A 26,948-nucleotide genomic window follows, 5' to 3' on the forward strand; every position below is an offset into this window, starting at 1 on the left:
CGCCAGATGGGTCTCCGGAGACCGGGGTATATCATTGATATACAAACTGAATAGTAACGGGGAGAGGGCGGAGCCTTGCGGGACTCCGGCTGTGACGTGACGGGGCCGGGAACGCGTTCCCTCGACTCGATATCGGAACGAACGGTTCGACAAGTAGTCTCGTATGATGAGCACGAGCCTGTCTGGCACTCCCATGTTATACAGTTTGTATATCAAACCGTTGTGCCAGACTTTGTCGAACGCCTTCGCTATATCGAAGAAGAGGGCTCCTGTCGGAATGGATCATTAATGACATTAGAATGCTACTGGTTTTTTGGTTACGATTACCGGATCACGATAACGGAAACCGTTATCGTGATGGTGGATCTAGATGGTGTGCTAAGTAAATTAGGTAGGATGCGTTCGGAAATATTATTAATTAGTACAGTAGAAATAGGCGTAGTCATCAATATAATGGCGTAGTACATGCCTTGAAAATACCTTCTGATAAGATTACTGATTTGTGAAAAAAGTGTAATGTGCCGAACAAAAATGTTTTGAGAATAAATGTGTGAGAGAAATTGTCGGTCCTTCGGGGCCCCCTGAGAATGGGGGCCCTGGGCACGGGCCCTGTGTGCCCTTATGGTAAAGACGGTATTGCGTAACACGGTGCTCTGACAGCTATCCTGCAGAAGGAGAAATGTATTTTTAAAGGAAATGTGTGAGGAAGAAGGTAAATGTCAGCGGCATGATCTAACACTACGATCGCATGGTCAATATTGGACGTATGCCAATTGTGTAGTGTCAACTTATTACGAAGGAATATTTGTCTCCGATTGAAGATCATCGGGTAGTCGGCCGACGAAAAGCTCGACGCGATCGCAGTCAAATAAAGTAGAAACAAGCAGGTCATTGATTTATTCAGGATAGCTAAAACTTCCTCGCTCAGGATATTATTGGTCGAAGTGGGTGGTCGCGCAGGTGATATTCCTAAAACATACTAGATTACTACATATTCTTAGTATAAAGTCAAGTCATAGCTCCAAGTTTGAAAATTAAATAAGGAATTTCTCGAAAACATCTCGCGAAAAAAAAAAAAAATTTAAAACGATACTAAATATTCTGCATTCGTGGCGCGACATTGATACACAGTTAAAGCGCCATCTATCAAGCTATGAAGTTATCTCCTCGTCCCGTTGTTAAGATGGTTGAATAAATAATTTTGTTAATCTTAATAACAAATTTATAGTACAAATATTTAAATACATCTTTTGATGATCATTCACATGAAGGTCTAGACTAATTCAACACACTACGGTACTTTTGACTTTTGGCGGGAATGTGAGGATATGTAATGTTTGATTTGAATCGTCTACTTGACAAGCAAAGGGAGCATAGCCTATACAGCAAAGCTTTTGACTGAACTAAATCTGTTGTTTAAAAAATGAAATGAAATTGATTACGGAATGGAATTAAATAGGGTAAATGAATCAACCTCAAATTCACCACACACCTCAACACACCACACACCTCATCAACACATCACAACACTTCAAATCTTAGATGAGATTAAATACAGTAGCCTCTCAGTAAAATGGTGGGAATTTATTGTGAATTCACTTGTCTTTTTGAATGAAAATGAAAACTAAAACGATATTGTTTAATTTTCCGACATAGATCCTAAGAAACTCATAAACTAAAAAAATTTAATGAAAAAATACTAAATTTACTATATCAACGGTGCCCAAACTGGTGTACGCCGGATATGAGGTTTCAATTGTGTGATACAACGACTATCCCACTCCGATTCATCATGAATTCCAAACACTTGATTGTTTCATAAGATATCTAGTTTCCATTATTGTAATCTATGTATTGACGAATATTTGGAAATTTTAATTTTTTTACCCGAAAAAATTTTTAAAGGCATTCATTTAATAACGCTGTCATTATGAACACATGAATAACTAGCTAAAATTCTTACTTTTCGCAGCATTTGAACCCAGCTGGCAACGCTCTCGCAACAACAATCTTGCCCGTTAGTCCAGGTCCATTCGCGTCATTTAGATTATTTTGTAGTGAGAAAATCGGTACAGTGAAGAGAAAAAAGTATATTTAAGTTTATCCGGTCATATTTCTCAATTAAGTAGTACTTGTGACCTGGCCTCTATTGCCCAGTGTTGCGTCTTGTGGCAATAGTAAGTGACAGCTTTGAGTTGTAAATATATTTTATCTGTACTTAAATTTTCTCACTTGGAATAGTTTGTTTTTCTGTACTTTAATTGGTTAAAAAACAGACAGCTAAACTGCACTCAAAGATTTGATTGGTACAAAACTTTGAAATTATTAATTGACAAATAGAATAACAGACAATTTATATAAAACTTTATACGGAAACAAACCATGTGTTAACATGTCGAATTTTCGTCACGATTTGTGTGTCGTTTGAATAACTGCGTGACTGCTATGGAAATATCAGCCAATAGTCGTTCTATATATTTTCTTTTGGATTAATTTTGTTTGTTTAAATTCGTCATTAAAAATGAGTGTTGAAGCATTCGACCCAAGCTCGCAATCGCTCACGTTTCTGGAAACAGAGGAAGGGGACTTTATTGGAGCAGACACTCAAGGCTCTGAGTTTGAGTTCACGGATTTTACATTACCCTCTCAGAGCCAGACACAGGCTTCACAACATGACCATGGGTTGTCTTCATCCAACCAGGTATGTAGAACACCACCGAAGACACATCACTTCAACTCACAGAAAGATCAGTAACTATTGACATTTATCACGTTGTAGGTTAACGGAATAGGACGTATAGAATTGTCGTCTAAAATCTCTAACGTGACTAATACGATACCGGAGCTGCAATTCGAAGAGGAAGATGAGGCTTTGTACAGCAACAAGGAACTTCCAGATCATGCTTGTAAATACTGTGGCATACACGACCCGGCCACAGTCGTTATGTGTAACATATGCAACAAGTGGTAAGTAGTATCATAATCCCAAAAATGTAGTATTTATAGACGTTTTTTTACAATATACATGAAACTGACCTCTGCTTCCTAACTATTTTAAGTATTGGTTTATTTTATCAACATGGGTTGTTACATCTTTCATGATTATCTGTCTAATGAAATTAGAATGTTAGGAAAGTAATAGCAACTCAAATAGAACTGTGGCCTCTCAAAACAGGCATGTCTTTTGTGTCTCTCAAAACAGACATGGTTCTGTTATCCATGGGCCCTGGAAACAACTTAAAATTAGTTAGATCTTTGTAACTTTACACAGTTATTGGAATGTAGATTGCAGATTAATAAGTTGCCTTTGTTACAATGAATTTGCTTTAGATTCTGTTCCTACATCTTCTTTGAGCATGCCCTACATTGGTAATTATCAACTGAGTAGAGGAATAAATCAGGGGAAAAATTTACTGGATTCAAGTAGTAATGTTATAACTCATTGAAAATGACCTACTTGAATTACAAAATTTAGATATTGAAGTATATAATACAGCTATGCTACATCATAGATCGGATACACTTTAGAGATAGATAAAACAAAACACTTGCATACTACTGAGCAATTGGAAATATAAAGATTATAAAGAATTAGTACTTTATGACTTAAAAATTAAGAAAATTTTAATAAAATTAAATGTCTGAAAGAAATTGCAGTGAAGATTATGTTATACACAATTTATTGAATATACTCTGATTCCTTAAGAATAATATTTTCCAGGTTCTGTAATGGCCGCGGTAACACTTCAGGCTCTCATATCATCAACCATTTAGTACGTGCAAAGCACAAGGAAGCTGCATTGCACCGTGACGGGCCACTTGGCGAAACCCTTCTGGAATGTTACTCATGTGGTGCTCGGAATGTATTCGTACTCGGCTTTATACCAGCTAAAGCTGATTCTGTTGTTGTGCTACTTTGCCGGTATGATATTTTTTTTAAACTTAATAATCACTCATTAATATGTAATATGCTATTATCTCAGTCATAAAATCTGTGACTCACTCCAACATAAACGATTGCTCTCACTCTGTGAAACACTGCGCCACATGGTGTCGCATCGCGAGAGCATCGGTATTGCAGGATCCGACTGATCCACTGACCACGACCACTCTGTCAAGAGTGTACAAATAAGAAGAATTATCTCAGTGCTCAGAGAAAAAAAAACTATAAAACAATTGAAACCAAGATAAATTAGATAATTATCGACTGCCCGCTACATTTAATATCAAGAATTGAATTTTCAGACAACCTTGTGCAGCTCAAAGCTCTTTGAAGGATATGAACTGGGATCAGGAACAGTGGAAACCTCTGATATGTATGTTTATATCTTTTAAAACATAAAAAATCAAATGATTTGTAGTACTGATAAGCTTACATTTATTTATGTGTTTATACATAACAAGTTTTATATCTAAACCTGATAAATAGTGATCATGAACATAGCATCCTGAAGTTGACCTGGAAAGACTTGTAAATGATGATGTAGATTTATATATAAAATATATTACAGCCCACATGATGTTAGTAGTTACAACAGTATCAATATTGACACTACTTACCTTGAGATATGAAGTCGAAAACTCCATTTCAAAGTCTAAAAATGATCTCAGATAAGAAATTACTCTAACCAGTATTCTTATCCCACAATTCAAGTCATTATGCATTATTGTCATTATACCACATCATCACGAGCTGTCTTTTAATCATACTCTTAAGACTTAACAAATAGATGAATAGAAAGACTTTCAATGTAAAATTTCTTTATGTAACTTCATCTTGACCAATTTTAAAACCTATTAAGAACATAAAATGTTTTAGTATATGACATAAAAATAGATAGATAGCTTTTAAATATTAACCGACAATATTCATTATAATTACAGCTGATCGTGCCTTCCTGTCTTGGTTGGTGAAAGTGCCATCAGAAACAGAACAAATGCGAGCTAGACAAGTAAATTTTTATATACAAATTAGACATTTATAGAAATATTAATTAATTTACTTATTTATACCTTTTTATAAACAAAACAATACATATAATAATATGATGTATAATAAAATATAGTTTTATACATATAAATAGTATTGGGAGACAAAACAAGAGTTTTAAAACTGTTTTGAAGAAAAAAATTATGTTTAATAGTTTTAAGTAATTGAAATTTTCAGCTGCAGTCTGCCAAAAATTAGCAATAATCTTTCTATTAATAATGTGCAATCTTTTCTGTTTGCACATGCTCTTTTTTATTTCTGCTCATATGGCTTATCCAGGGCTTATTCCTAATTATTGCATTGACAACATCAAATTCTGTTTTCCAAACTTCTTTTTTTGCAGAAGGAAATATTTTGTATCCCTAATAAGCTATAATATATTTAAAATTTTATTATAAACATTAGCAAATTACAATTTGTTAAGAATCCTATTTTTATTTTAGCCAATAAACCTTTTTTTAAACATATATTGATGAACATGTTCTAAGTGGGTATCAGTGCCAGTAAAAATCTATATGAATTACATGTTTGTTTTTATATTTACTTTAAGATTGAAATCACTGTTAAAAATTGAGTTAAACAAAATCTTCCTTTCCGTATTACTATTCAATTTAAAAATCAATTCCAGGTAACTCCACAGCAAATAGGCCGCTTAGAAGAGTTATGGCGTGACAATGTGGATGCTACTTTCCAAGATTTAGAAAAACCAGGAGTAGATGAGGAACCACATCAGGTTTTGCTGAGGTAATTATTTAAATATAAAGTTTGGCTTGTAATACTATGCATATCGTGTAATAGATAAGTACTATTTAAGAAACAGTTAGGTTTTTACAGGTTAGTATATGACCCCTTAAACTTAAATGTATTTAGCAGGATCATAATAACTAATGTTCGCTAACTATTCAAAATAGGAGCATAACAACTCATAGCCACACCATTCAAAGATTAGATTTTATATATTGCATTTTTTTTGTGTGCTATTGACATGTATGCGCTTGCATGGTGCATAATAATGCTGATTTAATCCACTCCATGCCTATTTATGAAAATATTTTTCTGAGAGTAAATAATATGTTTTTGCTGTTCCTTTGCTCTGGTTGGTTTAATTTTTTTAATTTTTAATAATAAAATTAATTTCCAAATGGAAAAAATGAACAATACAGTGATTCTCATATATTTTGTATATTTCTCATACATTTCTGTACAGGTATGAAGATGGGTACCAATACCAAAACATATTTGGTCCTCTTGTAAAGCTGGAAGCAGACTATGACAAGAGACTGAAAGAGTCGCAAACTCAAGAGGGTATTGAAGTTCGTTGGGATGTTGGTCTGAACAAAAAGACTATTGCCTACTTCACATTGGCTAAAACTGATAGCGATATGAAGTTAATGCACGGCGATGAATTGAGATTGAGGTAATATCAACGTTCAAATTAGATATTTCTTTAGAGTTGTATATGAATGCCCTAAATTTAGAACTGGATCACATGTGACATTTACTTTGTAACCTTATCAACAGGACAAACATGATTATGTTTAACAATCTATCTGTGGCGCAATGTATAATAAGTTAATCTGTTATTTAAAATTAATATGAATGGCAATTCAATTGTTGTATAGTTTTTCATACGTTTTATGTGATGATTTGTTAAAATTTTATTTCAGATATGTTGGTGAGATGCATAAAGCATGGTCAGGTGTCGGTCATGTCATAAAGGTCCCAGATAACTATGGTGACGATGTTGGACTCGAACTGAAGAGCGGTGCTGGGGCCCCTCTAGATTGCACTTCTAATTTTGTTGTTGATTTCATCTGGAAGAGCACTTCTTTCGACAGGTTTATAAATTTATTCAAAAAATTTTTTTTAAGTCATAAACCTTTTTTATAGCTTTATTTTTATAGCTTGAATGAGTGGACGAGCTCACAGCCCACCTGGTGTGAAGTGATTACTGGAGCCCATAGACATTGCGCCACCCAGCTTGAGATATAAGTTCTAAGGTCTCAAGCATAGTTACAACAACTGCCCCACCCTTCAAACCGAAACGCATTACTGCTTCACGGCAGAAATAGGCAGGATGATGGTACCTACCCGCGCGGACTCACAAGAGGTCCTACCACCGGTAAAACCACAATGTAAGAGAATTAATGCTTGTTTCTTCTACTCAAGCAGCTTTTTGGTATTAGTAAATATTCCAATCTGCAGTATTTTTATCAGTCTAGATAGACAACTTACCATCAGCCTAATGTGAAAGTGTTACTGAAGTGCATGGACTGAAGTGAAGTCCAAGCAGTGACTTACTTGCTATCAGTGACTTATGTTAAAACACTTCTCAATTTACAACGTAACCAAGCTTGATATAGAAATAATTTATCTGTTTGGTGGTTGGTGTGATAAACTTTTTCCTTTTGTATAATAAAGTTTAGATCAGTGTGCTTTTTACTAATTTTTACGTTTTTAAAACGGTACGCTCATTACATTACAGAATGCAACTGGCACTACGTAAATTCGCCTTAGATGATTCTTCAGTGTCTGGTTATATATATCGGCGTCTGTTAGGCCACGAAGTTGAGGAAGTGCTGTTTCGAGTACATCTACCAAAGCATTTCAGTGCTCCTAATTTGCCAGACCTTAACAGATCTCAGGTACTGCATTATGAACTTATAATAATAATATTATACCATGAAAATTGTATTTTTAATAAACTGAGGACATTTAAAAATATTCAATTTCAGGTGTACGCAGTTAAGCATGCTCTTCAGCGTCCCCTGTCTCTGATCCAAGGTCCTCCGGGAACCGGTAAGACTGTTACATCCGCTACTATAGTGTATCAGCTCGTCCGGCAAAACGGTGGACCAGTATTAGTTTGTGCACCTTCGAACACCGCCGTCGATCAACTAACTGAAAAGATACACCGGACTGGACTCAAGGTGGTCCGATTGTGTGCCAAGTCGCGAGAGGCAATGGAGTCTTCCGTATCGTTCTTGGCACTTCATGAACAAGCTCGCGCTCTCGGTTCTGCTGATAGCGAACTTCGGAAACTTACTAGACTCAAGGAAGAAGCCGGTGAACTTTCTGCCGCCGATGAAAGGCGATATCGTTCGTTGCGCCGCGCCGCTGAGAGACGCTTACTCGACGCTGCGGATGTCATATGCACCACTTGCGTAGGCGCCGGGGACCCTCGCGTTGCTCGTATGAGATTCCAGTCCATTTTGATCGATGAAGGCATGCAGTCGACCGAGCCAGAATGTATGGTGCCTGTAGTTCTAGGAGCCAGACAGTTGATTCTAGTCGGTGATCACTGTCAACTCGGTCCCGTGGTAATGTGTAAGAAAGCTGCAAAAGCCGGTCTCAGCCAGAGTCTTTTTGAACGTTTGGTCGTTCTCGGAATCCGTCCGTTCCGACTCGAAGTACAGTACCGCATGCATCCTGAACTTTCACGTTTTCCTTCAGACTTCTTTTACGAAGGGTCCTTGCAGAATGGAGTCAGCGCCGAAGAAAGGCGTTTACACAAAATCGATTTTCCGTGGCCCAGACCTGACAGGCCCATGTTCTTTTACGTCACTCAGGGACAGGAAGAGATCGCCGGCTCCGGAACTTCGTACTTAAACAGAACTGAAGCTGCGAATGTTGAAAAACTCACAACTCGGTTCTTAAAAGCAGGCGTCCGTCCCGAGCAGATCGGTATAATAACACCTTATGAGGGACAACGATCCTATCTTGTGCAGCACATGCAGTACCAGGGCAGTCTACATGCTAAACTGTACCAAGAAATCGAGGTTGCCAGCGTCGATGCCTTCCAAGGGAGGGAAAAAGACATCATAATTATGTCTTGCGTGCGGTCCAACGAACACCAAGGAATTGGCTTCTTGAGCGATCCGCGACGTCTTAACGTCGCTCTCACGCGCGCCAAATACGGCCTCATCGTCGTCGGCAATCCGAAAGTGCTCAGTAAACAGCCGCTCTGGAATCACTTGCTCGCTTTCTACAAAGAGCGCCGTGTACTTACCGAAGGACCGCTTTCGAATCTGAAAGAATCCGCCATTCAGTTCGCAAAACCGAAGAAGCTGGTGAACTCTCAGAATCCTGGCTCCCATTTCATGTCCACCTCGATGTTCGACGCGCGTGAAGCCATGGTGCCGGGCTCCATCTATGACCGAGCGCGGCCTCCGCGAGACCCGCTGGCGTACGTGGGGCCGGAGCGCGGCGCCCTGCTACATGCGCCGGTGCCGCCAGCCGCCTTTCCAACTCAACGCCTGCCGCCGCGCATGCCGCGCCGTCGCGTCCCGCCGCGCTTCTCGCAGGAGCCCCTGTCGCAGCAGCCGCCGCTCTCACTGTCGCAGGGCGCATCGCAACCGGACTTCAGTCAGGAGTCCACGGCGCCGGAGTGTCCGTCGCAACCGGACGGGCTGCTGTCGCAGGACTCTACGTACCAGGGCGGGTTCAGAGCACGCTGCAGTCAGTACTGAGAGCGGAGAACGCGGCCGCGGCGCTGACGAGACGACCCGCCCCGACCGGAACGTTAGTCTTCGCCCGTCGACCGTGTTCGCGAGTGGAAACTCAGACCTTGGAAAATGTGTCAGCGCGAAACGAGCCCTCGCGGTCCACGCGCGGGCTAAATGTTACCGCATACAGGGATAGAAATTCATTGGAGGTCCGACTACAGAAATAAACGGAAAACCCGACTGCTGCCGTGTCTATCCCCTTGACCTGTGGCGTAAGGAAATCTTTAATGATTTATCTTGTACGCCTAGAAAATAGAAATCGACATTTACCCGTTTCATCATCTAAATCGACAAAATGTATTATCGAAATTCTTTAATTATTTCAATCAGCAAAGTAACATTTCGTTATATAAAAAAAAAACTTTTAGTATTTTATGTAAATTACATAAGCAACAAAAATAATAAAAGCAGCATGCGAGCAAAAAAAAACGAGGAAGCAAAAACGAATTTTCTTAGTCGACCAAATTGCATCTCATAAATCGAGTCTCACTTGATTTTGGTCAATTGTGAACTCGATGCTTTCATCACCGAATACATTATCGATACCATTTCACAAATAGAAATTCAAGGAAATCTAAAATTTCATAATCAAGTTAGTAAACGGTGTTAGATTCCGGTTATTATTTTTCCACAATCATTATCATTCGTGAAAAGTTCTTCATAGATCGTTGACATTTATTTCAAAACTAAATTTCGTCTGAAAAAATCATGTTCACTTGTAATTGTTTTTCCTTCTACAAAAATCATATAAAATGTACTCGTGCATCTGTCGTTGTCACAAAACAAAAATATAAAAATTAATACATATGACAAGCAATAATTTTGTGCATAATTTCACTAAACATAAGAATTTCTTTTTAATCACAAAGAACATAAAACAAGACAAATACATAATTCCAACTGCTTCTGTTGTTAGTTTCTGGTCATCCGTATATTGGTATTAGTGACTCTTACTTTAAACTAGATTTTATAATGAATTGTTACAAAATCTTCAAACATCCTCCATCTATCATCACCTCTCACAAAAAGGATACTTCACCTTAGATAGCTTGTGTTATATATTAGTTTTTTATGTATAATTGTTTAAAAGTACACTAAAATCTAAATAAAGACGTCGAATGTTAACTGAAATATGTTTAAATCTGTCTTTTAAAATGAATTCATATAAATTTTATGTCCTTCATTCAATTTCACTCGATTTACTTTTGTGATACAGAATTTTGTTAACACCCTCAGTGTTTCGTGAATATTTGTTTATCATCTGTCATTGTTTAATGAAAGATTTTTGTTATGTGTTTTTGTGAAGGAAATGCAATAAAAATTCAAGAATTTGTATATGTTTTTATTTATTTCCGTTAATAAGGGTAAATAAAATTACAATATAAATGAGTATATAAATGCCCAATATAACTATAAATTAATAGGTGATTATAAAATATTTTGCTTATTAAAAAAATAGGCTTTACGCAATTCCAACTTCAGGCCTTGAGCTCATCGCAGAAAATCCAAATGCGTAAGTACTTAAATGTAATACTTAAATAGCATAACTAATCACATATTTGCATTAGTAAAGCTGACAATATTGGCACTACAAATAATAATTTTTTTTATTAAAAGGCACTAATAAATTTTTATGAAAAGAAAATTTAATTGTAAAATCAGTGCGTCACTTTTTTACAGTTCATTAGTTCCCCGCTCAATATAGCTTACAGTCTAAAGACGCAATCGTATGTTAACTATAAATACTAAGAATATTCATTTGTCTTTATATGATCTGTTTGAAACCTTTCAAGTATCAGATGTTAAATGCAATATATTTTATTTGAGCATATAGCAGTAGTCAAGACAATTCATGGATATCTAATATCTTCATACTGTATAAAACGTTACAATCACAACCTAAATGTGCTTCACATAATTTCGTAGTCAAAACGCAGATCTTCGTAGAGAAATAAATATATTATTACGAGACTCCATTTTTGCCACGTTTTATGCACTATTTTTTTAATGAACAAAAATATAAATAGTGTTATCTACGGCCGATAATACATAGATTTTATATGCAGTAGTTGAGTAGACAATAAATAACACGGCCCACATGAAATAAAGTGGGTATCAAAACACGAGGTATAGTACTCCTGAAGGTTTTTCAATTAGGAAGACAATTCTTTTGTTTTCTATTATCGCCACATCGGTCAAATTTTCTGATCGCCAAGTTACAGTAAAGTATCTCTTGCCTGTACATATCTCAAGTGCCTAAATTTAAAAAAAAGCAATGAGAATGACAAGGAAGAATTTCATGTCTGATCTAAATTATCACTAGTTTAGTTTATTTTTCTTTTTTTTTTTTTAAATGGGTAAAATTCTGAATCTCAAACACGAAACGATTAGCAACCAAAAATATCACAAAATTTTGCAAAATTTGAGATTCGTGCAAAATATTCTACCAAAAAATAATACTTTCTAAACTTTTCGCTTAAACAATACGAAATACTGATTTTACAATTCTGCTCGAGATGATTTGCTTGCTGGAGGCTCCGAGGCTCTTATTGAGGAAGCGGGGGTGGTTGAATAGCTGCATACGTAGGATAATACGGAGCGAAGTTTGGCGTGCGTATCATAGTGTGGTTACTGTCGCCCCTGTCCTGAATGGTTCGTACTGAATACGGAGATTCTTTGTAAACTGGTTCAGCTGAAAAGAAATTAACTTATAAATAACAAGATCGAGAACAACCTGTCGGACGACATAGCCCGCGTAAAGTAATTACTGGATAAGATCTTGAGATCTGAATTCGAAATCCCAATTAAATCGGAAAGATGATATAACACCAACTCGTACGATTCAGGTACAAAGTTTGAATGAATTATATTAAATGTTGACGATCACGATACGAAGCGATACCAGCGATTAGTTTTAGTTTTTTTTTTGCTTACCTTTATTTTGACTACTATTAACAAAATTAACACGTAATTTTATCTTACTTTAAAAGACAGATAATGTAACTGGTAAAAACTAAAAAATAAATGTTGCGAAGATGATTAATATTAAAAATATCATATGTTAAACCTTTAAAACACTCCTGTAAAATTTAGTAAGCTTTGAGATTAGACAGTTTTAATGCGAGTAGACGAAATCTCAACTCTACTAACAGCGCTAGCCGTGTAAATTATACATCTGAAAATTGAGTTAAAGTATAAGTATTGGATGCGTGATACTTACTAAGCGTAGGATATAGTGATTGGAATGGAGGTTGAGACGGCTGTTGTCCCGGTAGCACCCATCCTCCTGGAGCGGAATCGCCAGAAGTTGCGGGTATCTGCAAATTCGTTACGTTCTAAAAAATCATCTCTCTCAATTCTCTTCACTGCACAATTTAAAATTTAGAAATAAACATATTTATTAGGGCTGTACAACTTAACTATATAAAAGTTACCTAAATTAATTAGGTAGCTAACCGATAGCTAACCGGCTTAGCTAATTTAACCGGTTAACTAATTAGCTCAGCAAATTAGCCAACGGCTAACGAGCTAAACGGCTAATTCTTTTTTCAGCTGTTCACTGATTCCTATTGATTTCTGATTGCTATTGTAAAAATACGATTACAGAACTGAATTTTGTAAAGCCAATGACAGGTCCATGTTTTTTTTAGTTGAACAATTCAGACAACGATATGAATTTATGTACGACGCTTTGTTGTCCGTTGAAATAAATCGTATACACTGCAAAAATCTCAAGACCATGACTTGATGTTGAATAATTCCTTAGCCAGTACACACTACAACGTAAACGCCGGCTTCCGCCTTAATACAATGGTCGTAGTCTCAATGACCTGAAAGGCAATGACTGAACGGACTCTAAAATACTTCGAAAATGGTTCAAATAATGGTAGAGAAGGAAATATTAAAAAATGACGGAACAAAAGTCTGCAGTTATTAATACCTGCACGTAAGATCCATATAACTATATATTATAATGCGAATTCATTTACATAAAGAGGAGCAATAGCTACAAAGTCTATTGTAAAAAGGTATGTATGTTACCCCCACGGAATATAAGAATATGATTAAAAACGCGAGAACGGATATATTATGCACTAACAAACATCCAATCACGTGTGTTCATACTTTATTTTGTTCCGCGTCACCGCACATTAGAATTAATAATATATATATTATGCCTTCAATGGGGGGTCACCATTTATTGGTTGGTATATCAAATTACCTTTCAAATTAAGATTAAATATGTACCCACCCACTTATTGAATAATAACATTTGAAACAAACGTTTCAGTGGAATCAGTCCCGTAGCTCGAAAAGTCAAATATGCAAACAGTAGTTTTTTTTTTGCTTTTAATTCAGCTGTTTCTGAATAAACTCAACATAATGAAATTATTATTTTTTCTTTTACCTGTTTATCTTCCATGGATACACTTTACTTTTCTATCTAATTATATCACAGACTTATATACTACTAATAATACTACTTAATACTTAATAATACTAGTTAATACTACAATAGACTAGGCATAATTTCAGAAATACGCACATTAGCAGGTTGTCCGGGAGTCACGGGCAGGATGGCGGGCTGGCTGGGCGAGTCCGGGACGGGGGCAGTGGGCACGGGCTGTCCGGCCATACCTACCAGCGGTACGGTACCGATTGTTATGTACTTCTTGTCGTGCATGTTCAAATGCATACCTGACACTACACATTCGACCTGCAAATATTTAAAAACATGCAATCAGTGGTATCACATTAAATCCAACCATGTATTAACAAAAAGTGTATGTGTGTGCAAGTCACACGGTAGAAGTGAAACTTATAAATAAGATATAGATATACTGACTATCCCACTACCATATCGACGCTTGAAAGGCAAACATGACTAAGCGACAATGCGTGAACTTTACAGTAGAGTAGTTTAAAGTTGAAATATCTGAAAAAAAAATTATTTTAACGAATCTAACTGTAGGATTGAAATTATTTGAATAGATCTAGAAATAGTTTTTTTTTGCCTATCGAATATACTTAAAGGTTATTTCCTATCATTTGTGTATATAGCAGTTATTGTCGCTTATATATATTGTCCATAATTTGATAAACAGGTAAAATTATCTGAATTTTATATAAAAGGTTTCTCGTCACAAGTAAAATTATCTAAGCCAGCATTGAAAGATTTTCAGTAACATGTAAAGTTAGACAAATTCGCACAGCTTACAGTTTCGTTTTGGGTATATTGGACTAAAGTGATCCCATAGTTCACAAAAAACCGAGTAAATGTATCTAAATACTATTCCATTTTTTTATGCATGTAGAAAGTGTAAAGAATTGAACTAAAATGTAATAAATTACTATGGTAAATGCAAAAGAGCGAAACCAAAAGGGCGAGACGTTTATGAATATTGATTGTAAGAAACAATAGGGATATATTTTTTTGTAACAAAATCACGCTATTACTATTATATTTTATACAATATTTTGCCAATATTAAATAAATAAACCATAACACATTTTAGTGTATTCCAATATAATACCAAAATCTAGTTAATACCAGTTAATAATACCTATAATACCAGTCTTAAAAACAATAGAGAATTATTCAAACTCATAAAAGCTCTAGTTTTCAGAGTAAATCAACAACAAAAACAATAATAAATTGTATTCTGCTATTGAACATAACCAAACTTAACAACACTATTGTAATATAATCAGTCTCCAAAGGCATACGATAGATATGCGACATAAGATCTTGTTATTTTTTGTTAATCAATCACAATCTTCAATATCGTGCAATGTCGTGCACGTGGAATGCTCAGAAACTCTTGTTTAAGACAATTAGGAATGACTTTGTCAGTGCGAAGTTTGAGCAAATCATCATATTTGGCTTTTGATATGGGTAACTGAGACCTATAACAAGATGTCAGTGATAACTTGATTTTAGGCTGAACTTCGACATCAAAAGATGATGCAGAAGCATTCATAGATGTTTTGTATTTAACGCTTTGCTTGTATTTTTTGAAAGTCATAACACGGATATTGCTTATTTTCCCGGTTTGGTTGTCTTTGAAGTACTTATCACTAATACTATCCCATTTATAAAAATCTTTATAGCTCAGTCTTTCCACCTGAAAAGGCGATGAATCTTGCCTAGCTGTTGAAAATACCGTAAACCATTGTGATGATGCGTAAACAGTGGTATTTTTTGATCGATTCTCTACAATGGCATGGTATCGACATGTAAGTGTGTCCCGTCAATAGAAAGTTTATTTGAATAATATCGATATATTTGCACTCCTGTAATGATGAATGCAACATTGCTAATACCGTATGGTTCCGGTTTTGGCCTGGACAACAGTCGCAATAGAGAAGTAATCGCGTAACGTTTCTTCTAGCATCAATGGACTGAAAATATTTATATAAAATAGTTGCAATCTCATTGGCGCCACGCTTGCCATTACTCTCATCCCAGTAGTAACAAAAAACATTACGAGTTCCGTTTCATAAACACAAAAATTATATACGGCTAGTTTCCTACTACGAGCATAATACAAAAGCATAGATTGTGCAAAAGGCGTGTTGACTACTTTTTCCGAAACTAGCATATAAGGTGACGGATCCTCTCCGTCTATATTTTTGTGGGCTCTAAAACGGGTATAGCTTTCTTCTTTTTCCGTTTCATGTCATTGCTTTTCTCTTTGTTTTTCGGGATTTTTCATTTTTTTCGTAGTGAAGACGCTTTAGACACTTGACTTTTTTAGGTACATAAAATCCGATGTTGAAATTATGTTGAAATATTTTACGAAAAATTCTCGCTTACAATATCCATGCCCTGATCCATGTTGTGCTTTTTTTATAGTTTGTATAAGTTGGAGATATTTCTAATTTCTTCAGAAAGGTAAACTTTGCTCGAATCTTGACGACAGTAATGCGAAGGTACCGCTGGTATTTTTTTTATTTTTAGTGCTCAGATGGGTGGACGAGCTCACAGCCTAGCTGGCGTTAAGTAGTTACTGGAGCCCATAGACATCTACAACGTAAATGCCACCACCCACCTTGAGATATGAGTTCTAAGTTTTCAGCATAGTTACAACGGCTGCCCCACCCTTCAAACCGAAATCCATTACTGCTTCACGGCAGAAATAGGCAGGGTGATGGTACCTACCCGTGCAGACTCACAAGATGTATCAGCGTAACTTTAACTAGTAGGTGAGCTCACGGGACTCAAACCTGACGATGTTGCTAACACTGGCCCTAGCAAGAGCAGTGCTTCACAGAATCTACCACCGGATCGGAAACGCGACCCACTGAGAAGATCTGGCGAGAAACTCAGTGGGCTGTGTCTGTGGGTTAATTTACTCGCCGAACCCTTCGTTGCGAGCGACGGATTCGACGAGAACGAAAACCGGGGAAGTCAATCGTGAACATTTGTTAAGTACGTATTTCATTCCAAAAATTGGTACCCGCCTGCAGGATTCGAACACCGTTGCATCGTTACATACGAATGCACCGGACGCCTTATCCTTTAGGCCACGACGACTTTGTAAACTTTTGATAAATCTTTTTACGGAATCTATAGTCGTTTCTTTGGTCTTATTTCGTGGTTCACATCTCCCTCATGGGAACAAAATGCAAAATAATGTGACAAACGACTTTACTAAGCGACGCCCAGCTCACGAATGTCACCTTTTACCAGCCCGCCAAAACGTGGTACGCGACTAGTTGCGCATACCCACGCGACGTATCTAAACTCGCGCAGTTCCTTAGCGACAAAAAATTATATTTTGTTTACGGGTAAACATAATTAAGCGCCAAAAGTAACCATTGAAATTAATCAAGTAAAATTATCTAGGCGACGTAGTTATTAGAAATGTTGTCATGTAAAAATATTTACGGATGGAAAGGGATATTAAGTTAAACAAGTAAAACTATCTAAGATTCAATATTATTCCATTTTGTTTCAGGTTAAATTGTATAGCTGTACCAATTACGACTACTTTGTATAGGTACAATCTACTAAGTGGTTTCAAAGAATAATTTCATAACAAGTAAAAATAAATAAATACAAACAAATGAAAATTTAAAAACATGAATAACTGACTAAGTAAATAATACTTTATTATTAAAATGTCCTAACTGCAGGATGTCCCTAAACTAACTTTTTTTTTGTCGTTTGGTAGGAAAAAACTCTGCATTTTTATGAAAATCACACCATATCTAAGCGACATAAAACACGTCAGAGAGTGATGAAACCTATACTAAACGACGCAGAAAAATCAGACGATTCCAATGGTGTATCTAACTCATTTTACCTACTTTTGTCGCTTAGTCAGGATTGCCTTTCAAGCGTCGATATGTATGTTCTTGTATATGGACAATATCTAGTAGACGATAGTGGAGATGCCACGAAGAGTCGCACAAAGAGGAGTGCGAGAACGTCTAATGTGTTCTATCTCATTCTCTCGCTGACTGAATCTTATACATTTGTGTTTGTGTCTCTAGGGACTTATTTTTTCGTTTCATCGAGTTTGAAATCACAACGATTCTAAAGAAGTTTCACTTAAAAAAAATCAGATATATTCAATGGTTAAGATATACGACAATTTACAGTGAGTTCGGTGAACTATTTCAATCAAAGTACTCTAAACGCCTCCCTACATTTTTTTTTTTTTTTTTTTTTTTTTTTTTATTGCCTTTGTAGGCAGACGGGCATACGGCCCACCTGATGGTGAGTGGTTACCGTCGCCCATGGACTTCAGCAATGCCGGGGGCAGAGCCAAGCCGCTGCCTACCGCTTAATACTCTCCACAAGCCTCGTTTGAAGAAGGACATGTCATAGCGCTCGGGAAACACCGTGGAGGGGAGCTCATTCCATAGCCGGATGGTACGTGGCAAAAAAGATCTCTGGAAACGCACTGTGGATGACCGCAGTGGCTCCAGGTAGTATGGATGAACTCTACTCCGGTGGCGGGCGGTGCGATGGTAAAAACGAGATGCTGGTATCATCTCGAACAATTCCTCAGAGCACTCCCCATGGAACATACGGTACAAAATACAGAGGGAACCGAAGTCCCTCCGCAGACCCAGAGGCTCCAAACGATCCGAGAGAATGGGATTATCGACAATCCGAACGGCCCTCCTCTGTATGGAGTCAAATGGAAGAAGCTGGTATTTGGGAGCCCCAGCCCAGAGATGGGAGCAGTACTCCATGCGAGGCCGGACTTGTGCTTTATAAAGCAAAAGTCTTTGTCCAGGCGTGAAGTACCGCTTCGCTCTGTTGAGGACTCCCAGCATTTTGGACGCCAACTTGGCTTTGCCTTCCAAATGACTCCGAAACTGGACATCGCTCGAAATGTCGACCCCAAGTATCCCGATACTCTCGGAAGGTTGCAGGGATACTCCTTGGAATTGCGGCGCCATGACAAAGGGGTCCTTCTTCGCAGTGAACGCGCAAACTTGTGTCTTTATCGGGTTGAATTGAACCAAGTTCAATTCACCCCATTCGGAGACTCGCCCCAGAGAGTTCTCCACTTCAGACACAAGTTTTGATCGTCTCTCTTGCACCACGCTCCGAGAGAGACTCTGATGGCCGATATATCGCGCATCCCCCGTGCTGTCATCTGCATAGCAATGCATGCCATCAATAGACAGCATGTCATTGATATACAGGATGAAAAGCGTGGGGGAGAGCACCGAACCTTGTGGAACGCCAGCGTTAATGGTCATGGTATCAGAACAGTCACCGTCTACAACGACCGTGATGCTCCGCCCATCCAAAAAGCTAGCGATCCACTTGCAGAGACCCTCGGGGATTCCGTAAGATGGTAACTTCGATAGAAGTGCCCTATGCCAGACCCTGTCGAAGGCCTTCGCGATATCAAGGCTCACAGCAAGAGCCTCGCCCTTGCTTTCCAAGGCTTCAGCCCACCTGTGAGTAAGGTATACAAGAAGATCGCCAGCTGAGCGACCGTGACGGAAACCGTACTGTCGGTCACTGATCAGCTGGCGATCCTCCAGATACTTCAGGAGTTGTATATTAATTATTCGCTCCATCACCTTGGAAAGCAAGGAAGTTATCGCGATAGGCCTATAGCTCGATGGGTCCGACCGGTCACCCTTCTTGGGGATAGGGTGGACGTGGGCAGTCTTCCATGAAGACGGAACCCTGTTAGTGCAATAAGAGAGGCGATACAAACGCGTTAGCGCAGGCGTCAGCTCAGGGGCGCACGTTTTCAGAACCACTGCAGGGATGCCGTCTGGCCCGCTCGACTTATGGACGTCCAGGAGTCGGAGTTCCCGCCTGACTGCACACTGTGTAAAGCAGATCTCGGGCAGGGAACTATCACACCGGAGGATGTTCGGTGGTGTGGCACCCCCGTCGTCCACAGTCGAGTTCGAGGCGAAGAGTTTGACCAGAAGGTCAGCCTTCTCTTTCGCACTATGGGCCAGACTGTCATCGGACTTGCGTAGTGGTGGGAGACTAGACCTGCAAAAGTTTCCTTCTGCAGCTTTGGCGAGCGACCAGAAAGCACGGCTCCCAGAGGGATAGCTCTTCAGTCGCTCGCCAATTCTAGCAACGTGCTCCGACTTCGCCTTGGCAATAACCTTCTTGTAGGACCTGGAAGCGGCGTTATATTTCCGCCTTTCCTCTGAGATGTTAGGGTCCTGACGTCTCCTGGCATTATCCCATGCCACGTATGCGGACCGCTTGAGGTGTGCAGCATCCCTGCTGGCATTGTTATACCAGGGTCTGCTGCGACCCCCAACGGGCACTTCAGAGGAGGGAATAAACAATTCCATCCCCTGGAGCACCACGTCTTTAAGACGGTCCGCACAGACGTCAGGATCAGCAGAGGAAAAGCAGAACCGCCCCCATGGGTAGGATGCGTAAAATTCACGCAATCCATCCCAATCTGCTGACATATACCGCCAAACTCTTCGATACCCGGTCGTCGTTCGACGATCAGGACGAGAGAGTGGAACGGCAGCACGAATAAGGCAGTGATCAGACGATCCAAGCGGAGCGTCGACCACCACACTGTATCCGGCCGGATCTGTGGTCAGCAGAAGGTCCAACAAAGAAGGCTCGTGCCCCTCGATATCTGGGACACGGGTGGGCTGTGTCACCAGCTGGGAGAAGCCGTAGGCCAAGGCGAAATCGTAGGCAGTCCGACCCGGGAGGTCAGTGGTTCTGGACCCCAACCACTCTTGGTGGTGAGCGTTAAAGTCTCCAAGAACCACCACCTCCGCAGATGGGTACTGCTCAAGCACGCGGTTAGTCCCCTCTTGCACATGCTCAAACAGAGCTGAACCTGCATCACTGCTGTGGGACCTGTACAGGCACGCGTAGATTCGGCTACGGCCCCCGTGATCTACGCGCAGCCACAAGAGGGACAGGTCCCGTTGTTCGAGGCCCCGAAGACGGCGACAACAGACATCAGCCCGGACGAATACGCACACCCCGGCTTTACGCAGGAAGTTGTGCTCCAATACGTAGCCGGGGTATTCAAGGTATGAGGTATCATCCGGAGCAGATATCTGCGTCTCCGTTAAAAAAAGCAGGGCAGGCTGCGCCGTCTCAAGGTGGTGGTGTACGGCGTCAAGGTTGCTATGTAGGCCCCTGACATTGCTGAAATCCACATTAAATGTGGAATGGGGAGCCGCCTGTAAAACCCTTTTCTTTTTTTTCGACTTCATTAAGTTGTTATATTTCGGGAGAGTAGGATTAGGAGAGGTAGGATGTTAGAGGTGAGATCGAGGCAACACCTGAATGAAGCGCGGAACATAGTACGTGCTCGACCACGGGTTGCGTGAGAGACTGACGCAGGGCATGGAAGGGCCCCCAGTCCACTCTGCGTGCGATCGCCGGGATCCACTCCGGTCTCCGACTCCGGCACGACGACCGCACGGCAGAATTTTACACCGGTTGGCGGGACAGCTTCCCGGGGCGGAGTTTAGTAGAGACACCCGGGTTCAGGTCCCCTACTGACCGGCGGGCGGCAGCGGATACCGTTTCACTGGGTCTCCCTATACCCCCGTCAAACAATCACGCCCCGCGAGTTCGCACGCACGTCTGCTCCGCAAGTTCCAGGCGTAACCAAGACTCACCCCCAACAAGGAAGGGGAAAGGGAAGGGATAGAACTGGCTCTCCAACCCACACGCCGGAACACAGCTAGGCTATTTGGCGGCGGATTCTAGTTGGAGGGTGGTCGCCAGCCAGTCGGACTAAGTCCTACCACCGGTTATGTTTTCGGCTCCCGTTTAGCACCACCCAGGGGTCACTTGTAGGGAATCGCGGGTTAAACCTACGGAAGCGGGAAGCACCAACCCCCATTTTTAATGTTTTATGGTCTATCCAGTCGTGGCTTCCATCGCTCATCAAAATTTACTTTTCTTTAAATCTCGTTTTAAGGAAGATAATATGTCATAATGCTCTAGAGATAGTAACTTTAATAATAACTGGGAACAAATCACGAACGGTCAGTCAGCCCCAAAATAGGAGCCCCTGTGTTATGGGGGCACCAGAGACTGACATGTATGATTGTATATGTTTAAATATATACATCTATAGATAATAAGCACCCAGACAAAGAGCAAACACACCTGTTCACCTCACGAATGTTTGCAAGGTATGGGAATCGAAACCACGATCCTCGACGCAACAGTCAAGAGCGCTAACTAATGTAACACCGAGTCAGTCATAGAAATACCGTGGAAGGCGTTCTTCCATTACATAGCCGGATGTTAAGTGACAAAAATGAACTCTTAAAATATTTACACAAGACCAAGTCTTGAAGCGTAAAGTACGGATTTATTTCTTATTTAAAAATCAAACCATTTCTCTGAAAACGAAATAAAATTTGATAGTCTGTTACACGCTCACCAGACGTGCATGATAGGTAAATACTCGTATATATCCGACCTTGACTAACGAGTATTACATCATCAAACAACAATGGATGCTAGTAATATTTAAAATTATCTAGTTTGGATTAGCCTTGAACTACGTTAATTCAATTTAATTTTGGATGTTCTATGATTTTTCAAGTATTCGTTTGATAAATTAATCTTAACGGCAAGAAAGCGAAATATCCAATACAGACAAACATAAAGACATTCTAAATTGTGAATAATATTGTTTCAATAAAACATCAAAATGCAATTATTTAGTCATGTATAAAATGGATTTCATGTACCTAAGTCAGAAAACTAATAGCATTATTATAATTACTATTAATTTTTCATACCTTCAAGTCATAATCCAGATCTATAATATTACAGTTGACGAGATTCGAAGGTGGAATCGGGGGTATCTCTATGTTCAGATTCCAGTGTTTTGTAGTACCGGCTGGAGCAGGACCCTCTTGCAGTGTCAAAATAACGTCTTTAATCTTCTTTGTCGCCGACGAAGGAGATGTGGCCCGATACGTTACCACCTTTTAGGGTAGGGTACATTAAGTTTCATTAAGTCTCCAGAGCCATAACTTGGTTATTGGAAAAGCAACAACAATAAAAACATCATGTATATAAAAGATTTTGCAAGCCTATAAACAATTTATAACCTACGTAATTAGTGTACAATTTTATTGGGACATAGACCTAAGGTCTCAAGATGGGTGATAGCATTAGCATTGTAATGTTTATGACTATGGTGACTACTTAACACCAGGTGTATCGTGAGCTCGTCCATCAGTATACGTGATAAATAAAAAAATACTAGACGATACAAACAATTCACTATACATAATCTATACTATACATATACATACACTATACATATCACAAGTATATGATATTATATTATTGCATTGTCATAGAAGTAAGTCCCACTGAAACACATAACCTTTCCAGACATTCCCGACCAGACTTTCGATCATGTTACAATACATTGCAGGTACTGCAAAATAACATACTTTTTTCCTGAACTTGTAAATTTTTTTCTGTCTACGTTTTCGGAGTCCATTCGCTTACATAAGGGACATACATAAACATTCCCGTTTTAGAACCTGTTAAAATACCTTTTACATTTAAATAAAATCGTGTAATCCCATTTATGTAAAATATGTCTATTTAACTGGCTGAAAGTTAAATTTTTTATTTAAATCTTGAAAACAAGAAAGTTTTTGCTCTGGGGTTAATTTTTATAAAACAGCAATCCTGATTTTGCAGACATAATCATTGCTTTGTACATATCATTATCAGACAGCAATATTGTATTTGCACTTAATTATTATTACCTTATCGCAAACATAACAAACTGAATTATACATCTTTTAACAATTAATTATGGAACTGTTACTTTATCACAAATTAATATCCATATAAAACTAATCAAATTAAAAAAATTAAGACTCACCTTCCTCAAAAATATTTTTACAAGATGAAGTTGGACATTGCTCTTATTTTCAATGTCTATTTTCAAAGGTATTACTTGACCTGGACAGTAACCAGATACAGGAGCCTGCACATCCACTGCTAAAGGTGGTGATGCGCAGCAAAAACAGCAGAACGTCTTTTCTAATTGAATGTGGATTGGTTCCTGTGATCAATGTATGTATTTTGCATCACTAAACAATCAAATAAATAATACGGTCTTATGAAAATGTATTTTACAAGTTTTTTTTTTTTTTCAGAGACCTGCGGCAGATATTTAATTACTCATTACAGTTATGTAAACTAGTAGAAAAATATTCAGATCTGAATTACATGTTACGAAAGTAATAATATTTCTCTTATATATATAGGTATATATTGTGTAAATCTCTTCGCAACTTACTGCCACTGCCAACATGTAGTGACATTGTCATCTAATCTTCCTACATTACTGTTTTCCTAATATCTATTTTGAGTAGTCATTCTACAATATTGTACATGTTGAGATGATTTCAACTTCCTCCAGTAAAACAATTAAATGTTTAACTTTAAAACATAGAGGGAGCTTTTAAATTCAATTGAGATATACATTTAATAGTTGATAGGTTCTTTATAACTTCATATTTATATTAAACCTTTAACTAGTTATATATAACTTCTTAACTTGATAACTTCATAATAACCAATTATATAACCTGCTGGTTTTCAGTTATTTTGCATGACTAAAGTGATAATAGTAATATATGGATGTTCTTATCTATTAAAAAATTTGATTTGGTAGCCCTTATAAAATTGGTATAGTTTGTTTTTAAGCTGTGGTATCTATGTTCTTCTCTTAATACAAGGTAGGCCCCAAGCTCTTCTGGCCATCTACACACTGTTAAACAGTCACTAAAATTGCTGAGTGTATTTTCTTAATTAAAAATCTTTATTTTACCTTGTAAGATGGATTGAGATTCAAATCCAATGCATTTATTACTGTAAATGCCATCTTGGTTTCCTGATCAAATTTCCATGGTCTGTCTAATGTTACTTTGACAGTGTATCTGACATAACCATGTTCCCCTTCAAAAGATGAAGGCAGGACAGGTGGCAATGTGCAGGTAAAATTATATATGTGTTTCCCTTGTGGTATTTCAATTTCATTCCCTATAACATTTATTAATCATATCACAAATGAATATTAATTAATTTTAAAATTTGATTATTTTTCTTAGTGTAAAATTAATTGAGATTGCTTTTTTGATGTACTTGATCATGCTATTGAGAATCAGATCATGACACCATTTTTTTGTTCAACTCTTCTTATGAGGCTTTATTACAAAGGTGACAAAATTGACTTGGTGCTACAGAGTTTAATTAATGTATTCCTTATAAATTAAATGATTTTGAAATAAAGTGACAAAACAAAACCATTTACTTGCCTAAATATATCATGTTGTAATGGCAATATATGGTACACAAAGAAGGCTTTTATAAAATGTACTATGGTTTGAGACATAAAATGTATCCACATTTTATGTATATTTATCACATATTTATGCAGATTTTTAACATTACTGTTAGGTAGTGGGATTCGTTTGTGTTTGTTTCAGATTTATTTTACTTGTCAATGTTTACCATGAAAAAAAGTTTTCAAAATTGTTTCCAGCAATCGCAGGGAAAAAATCTAGTTTCTGTCCATTCAAGTTGTGGTGACATAGAATAGGTTTCCCGTAAATATTATTATGGCACTGACATTAAACTCCTTCAAGACTAGATTAGTTTGATGAGAAAATGGTAAGTTTAAGAATGCCAGTTAGCAAAATATAAAATTGTTACTATGATCTATCTTTTTGATATTGTAAGCATATGGCTTGCCTGAGGTGAGTGGTTACCATTGCAGGGACTTCAGAAATGCCTGGGGCACAGCCTACGAGTTCTTTTACTATCCGGCATAACAAATCTCAATAGTTTTTGATTCTGCAAATGTGCGTTTTCATCATAGGGATTTGTTTACTAATGCTAGATGACCAGAAAATATTATTTTTCAAATGCATTGTTGAATACCTGTATTACTTCCCAGTAAATAGTAAGAAATCTGGAAATATTCTTCATTTCCTGTATGCATAGTATCAGTTGATTCTGTTTTGCCTTGAGCATTTTCCTCCTGTTTGCTTTCATACAATTCGGTATGAGCTTCACCCTTAATTTTAACATGTATGCCTAAAAAGATTCAGTAGATTTTCACAATTCGTTTTCTGAATATGAGTCATTCATATTAATATGGACAATTGTATGAATCTCACCTCGAACTTTTTTTGGACTATCAAAAACATATTCGATCCTTCCATTCACTGTTTGTCCTGCATAATATGTATTCCATTGATTATCCAAATAGATATTAGCCTCTTTGAGACCCATATCTTTTTTTATAAAATTTTAGATAATAAAGTAAGTATTGGTTAAAAAATTCAACTTATATTACTAATAGGGATTTGACATGTTTATTGAAGAATCGAATGACAAAAATATCGATTTTAATCGATACAAATTAAATAATCGATCTGGTGAATCGACTTTTGATAGTCGATTATGACACTATTCATTCAGTGACACTTTGGTTTTTACTTGTCCCAAAAAATATGCAAGAGCATGTTATCCTCCAAGAAAAAGAATAAATTTTTTTTATTTTATTTGCGAATTCACTGAATCTTTCATTAGTATATTAGAACTCAAACTATAAATACTCTGATCCAGCATATTGTACCATTTTGTCTAATTTGTGTCTTTTCACAGATCAAACAACTATTACTATTCTAGAATTTAATTCAATCAAGTCAACTTCAACTTGACTAAATTAGGAAAATAAAACGACAAATTTCATTTTATTTTGTTCCACTTCACTTTTTCTAAAATAGACATTCACATTACCAACGATAAGGCATAATGGTCTACGTTTTTCTTGTCAGTACAATAATACATTTTATGTGTATTAACTATATAATATTCGGCTGTTTTCTTTAAGTACACTGAAAAAATTTTCAGTAAATGACCACCATTTAACTGAGATTATATTTCATCCCATATCATCTCATCTCAT

General features: G+C 37.8%; 2 protein-coding genes across 2 annotated transcripts; one reads left to right on the top strand and one right to left on the bottom strand.

Annotated features, from left to right (window-relative positions):
• The first annotated feature begins 2,219 nt into the window (after positions 1-2,219).
• On the top strand, positions 2,220-10,830 carry LOC101738312 (regulator of nonsense transcripts 1). Its single transcript, XM_004929604.5, has 10 exons — positions 2,220-2,701; positions 2,780-2,967; positions 3,722-3,922; positions 4,246-4,316; positions 4,885-4,952; positions 5,619-5,734; positions 6,198-6,407; positions 6,658-6,828; positions 7,476-7,635; positions 7,726-10,830. The coding sequence occupies exons 1-10, from the start codon at positions 2,522-2,524 to the stop codon at positions 9,457-9,459; spliced, it is 3,099 nt and encodes a 1,032-aa protein (XP_004929661.1). The 5' UTR covers positions 2,220-2,521; the 3' UTR covers positions 9,460-10,830.
• LOC101738178 (arrestin domain-containing protein 17) lies at positions 10,825-26,381 on the bottom strand. The gene is made up of 8 exons (XM_004929603.4): positions 26,155-26,381; positions 25,916-26,071; positions 24,804-25,015; positions 23,850-24,032; positions 22,741-22,929; positions 14,042-14,212; positions 12,716-12,812; positions 10,825-12,187 (listed from the first exon to the last, which is right to left on the bottom strand). The coding sequence occupies exons 1-8, from the start codon at positions 26,267-26,269 to the stop codon at positions 12,042-12,044; spliced, it is 1,269 nt and encodes a 422-aa protein (XP_004929660.1). The 5' UTR covers positions 26,270-26,381; the 3' UTR covers positions 10,825-12,041.
• Positions 26,382-26,948: the final 567 nt, after the last annotated feature.

Source organism: Bombyx mori, chromosome 21, assembly GCF_030269925.1.
Source record: "Bombyx mori chromosome 21, ASM3026992v2".
Classification (NCBI taxonomy): domain Eukaryota; kingdom Metazoa; phylum Arthropoda; class Insecta; order Lepidoptera; family Bombycidae; genus Bombyx; species Bombyx mori.

Coding starts and splice junctions, on each gene's coding strand:
- LOC101738178 (XM_004929603.4), bottom strand. CDS start 26,269: ATGGGTCTCAAAGAGGCTAATATCTATTTGGATAATCAATGGAATACA. Junction 25,016..25,915: donor TTTACTGGGAAGTAATACAG/GTATTCAACAAT, acceptor TAAATGTTATAG/GGAATGAAATTGAAATACCA. Junction 22,930..23,849: donor TAAAAATATTTTTGAGGAAG/GTGAGTCTTAAT, acceptor CTACCCTAAAAG/GTGGTAACGTATCGGGCCAC.
- LOC101738312 (XM_004929604.5), top strand. CDS start 2,522: ATGAGTGTTGAAGCATTCGACCCAAGCTCGCAATCGCTCACGTTTCTG. Junction 5,735..6,197: donor CCACATCAGGTTTTGCTGAG/GTAATTATTTAA, acceptor ATTTCTGTACAG/GTATGAAGATGGGTACCAAT. Junction 7,636..7,725: donor CAGACCTTAACAGATCTCAG/GTACTGCATTAT, acceptor ATTCAATTTCAG/GTGTACGCAGTTAAGCATGC.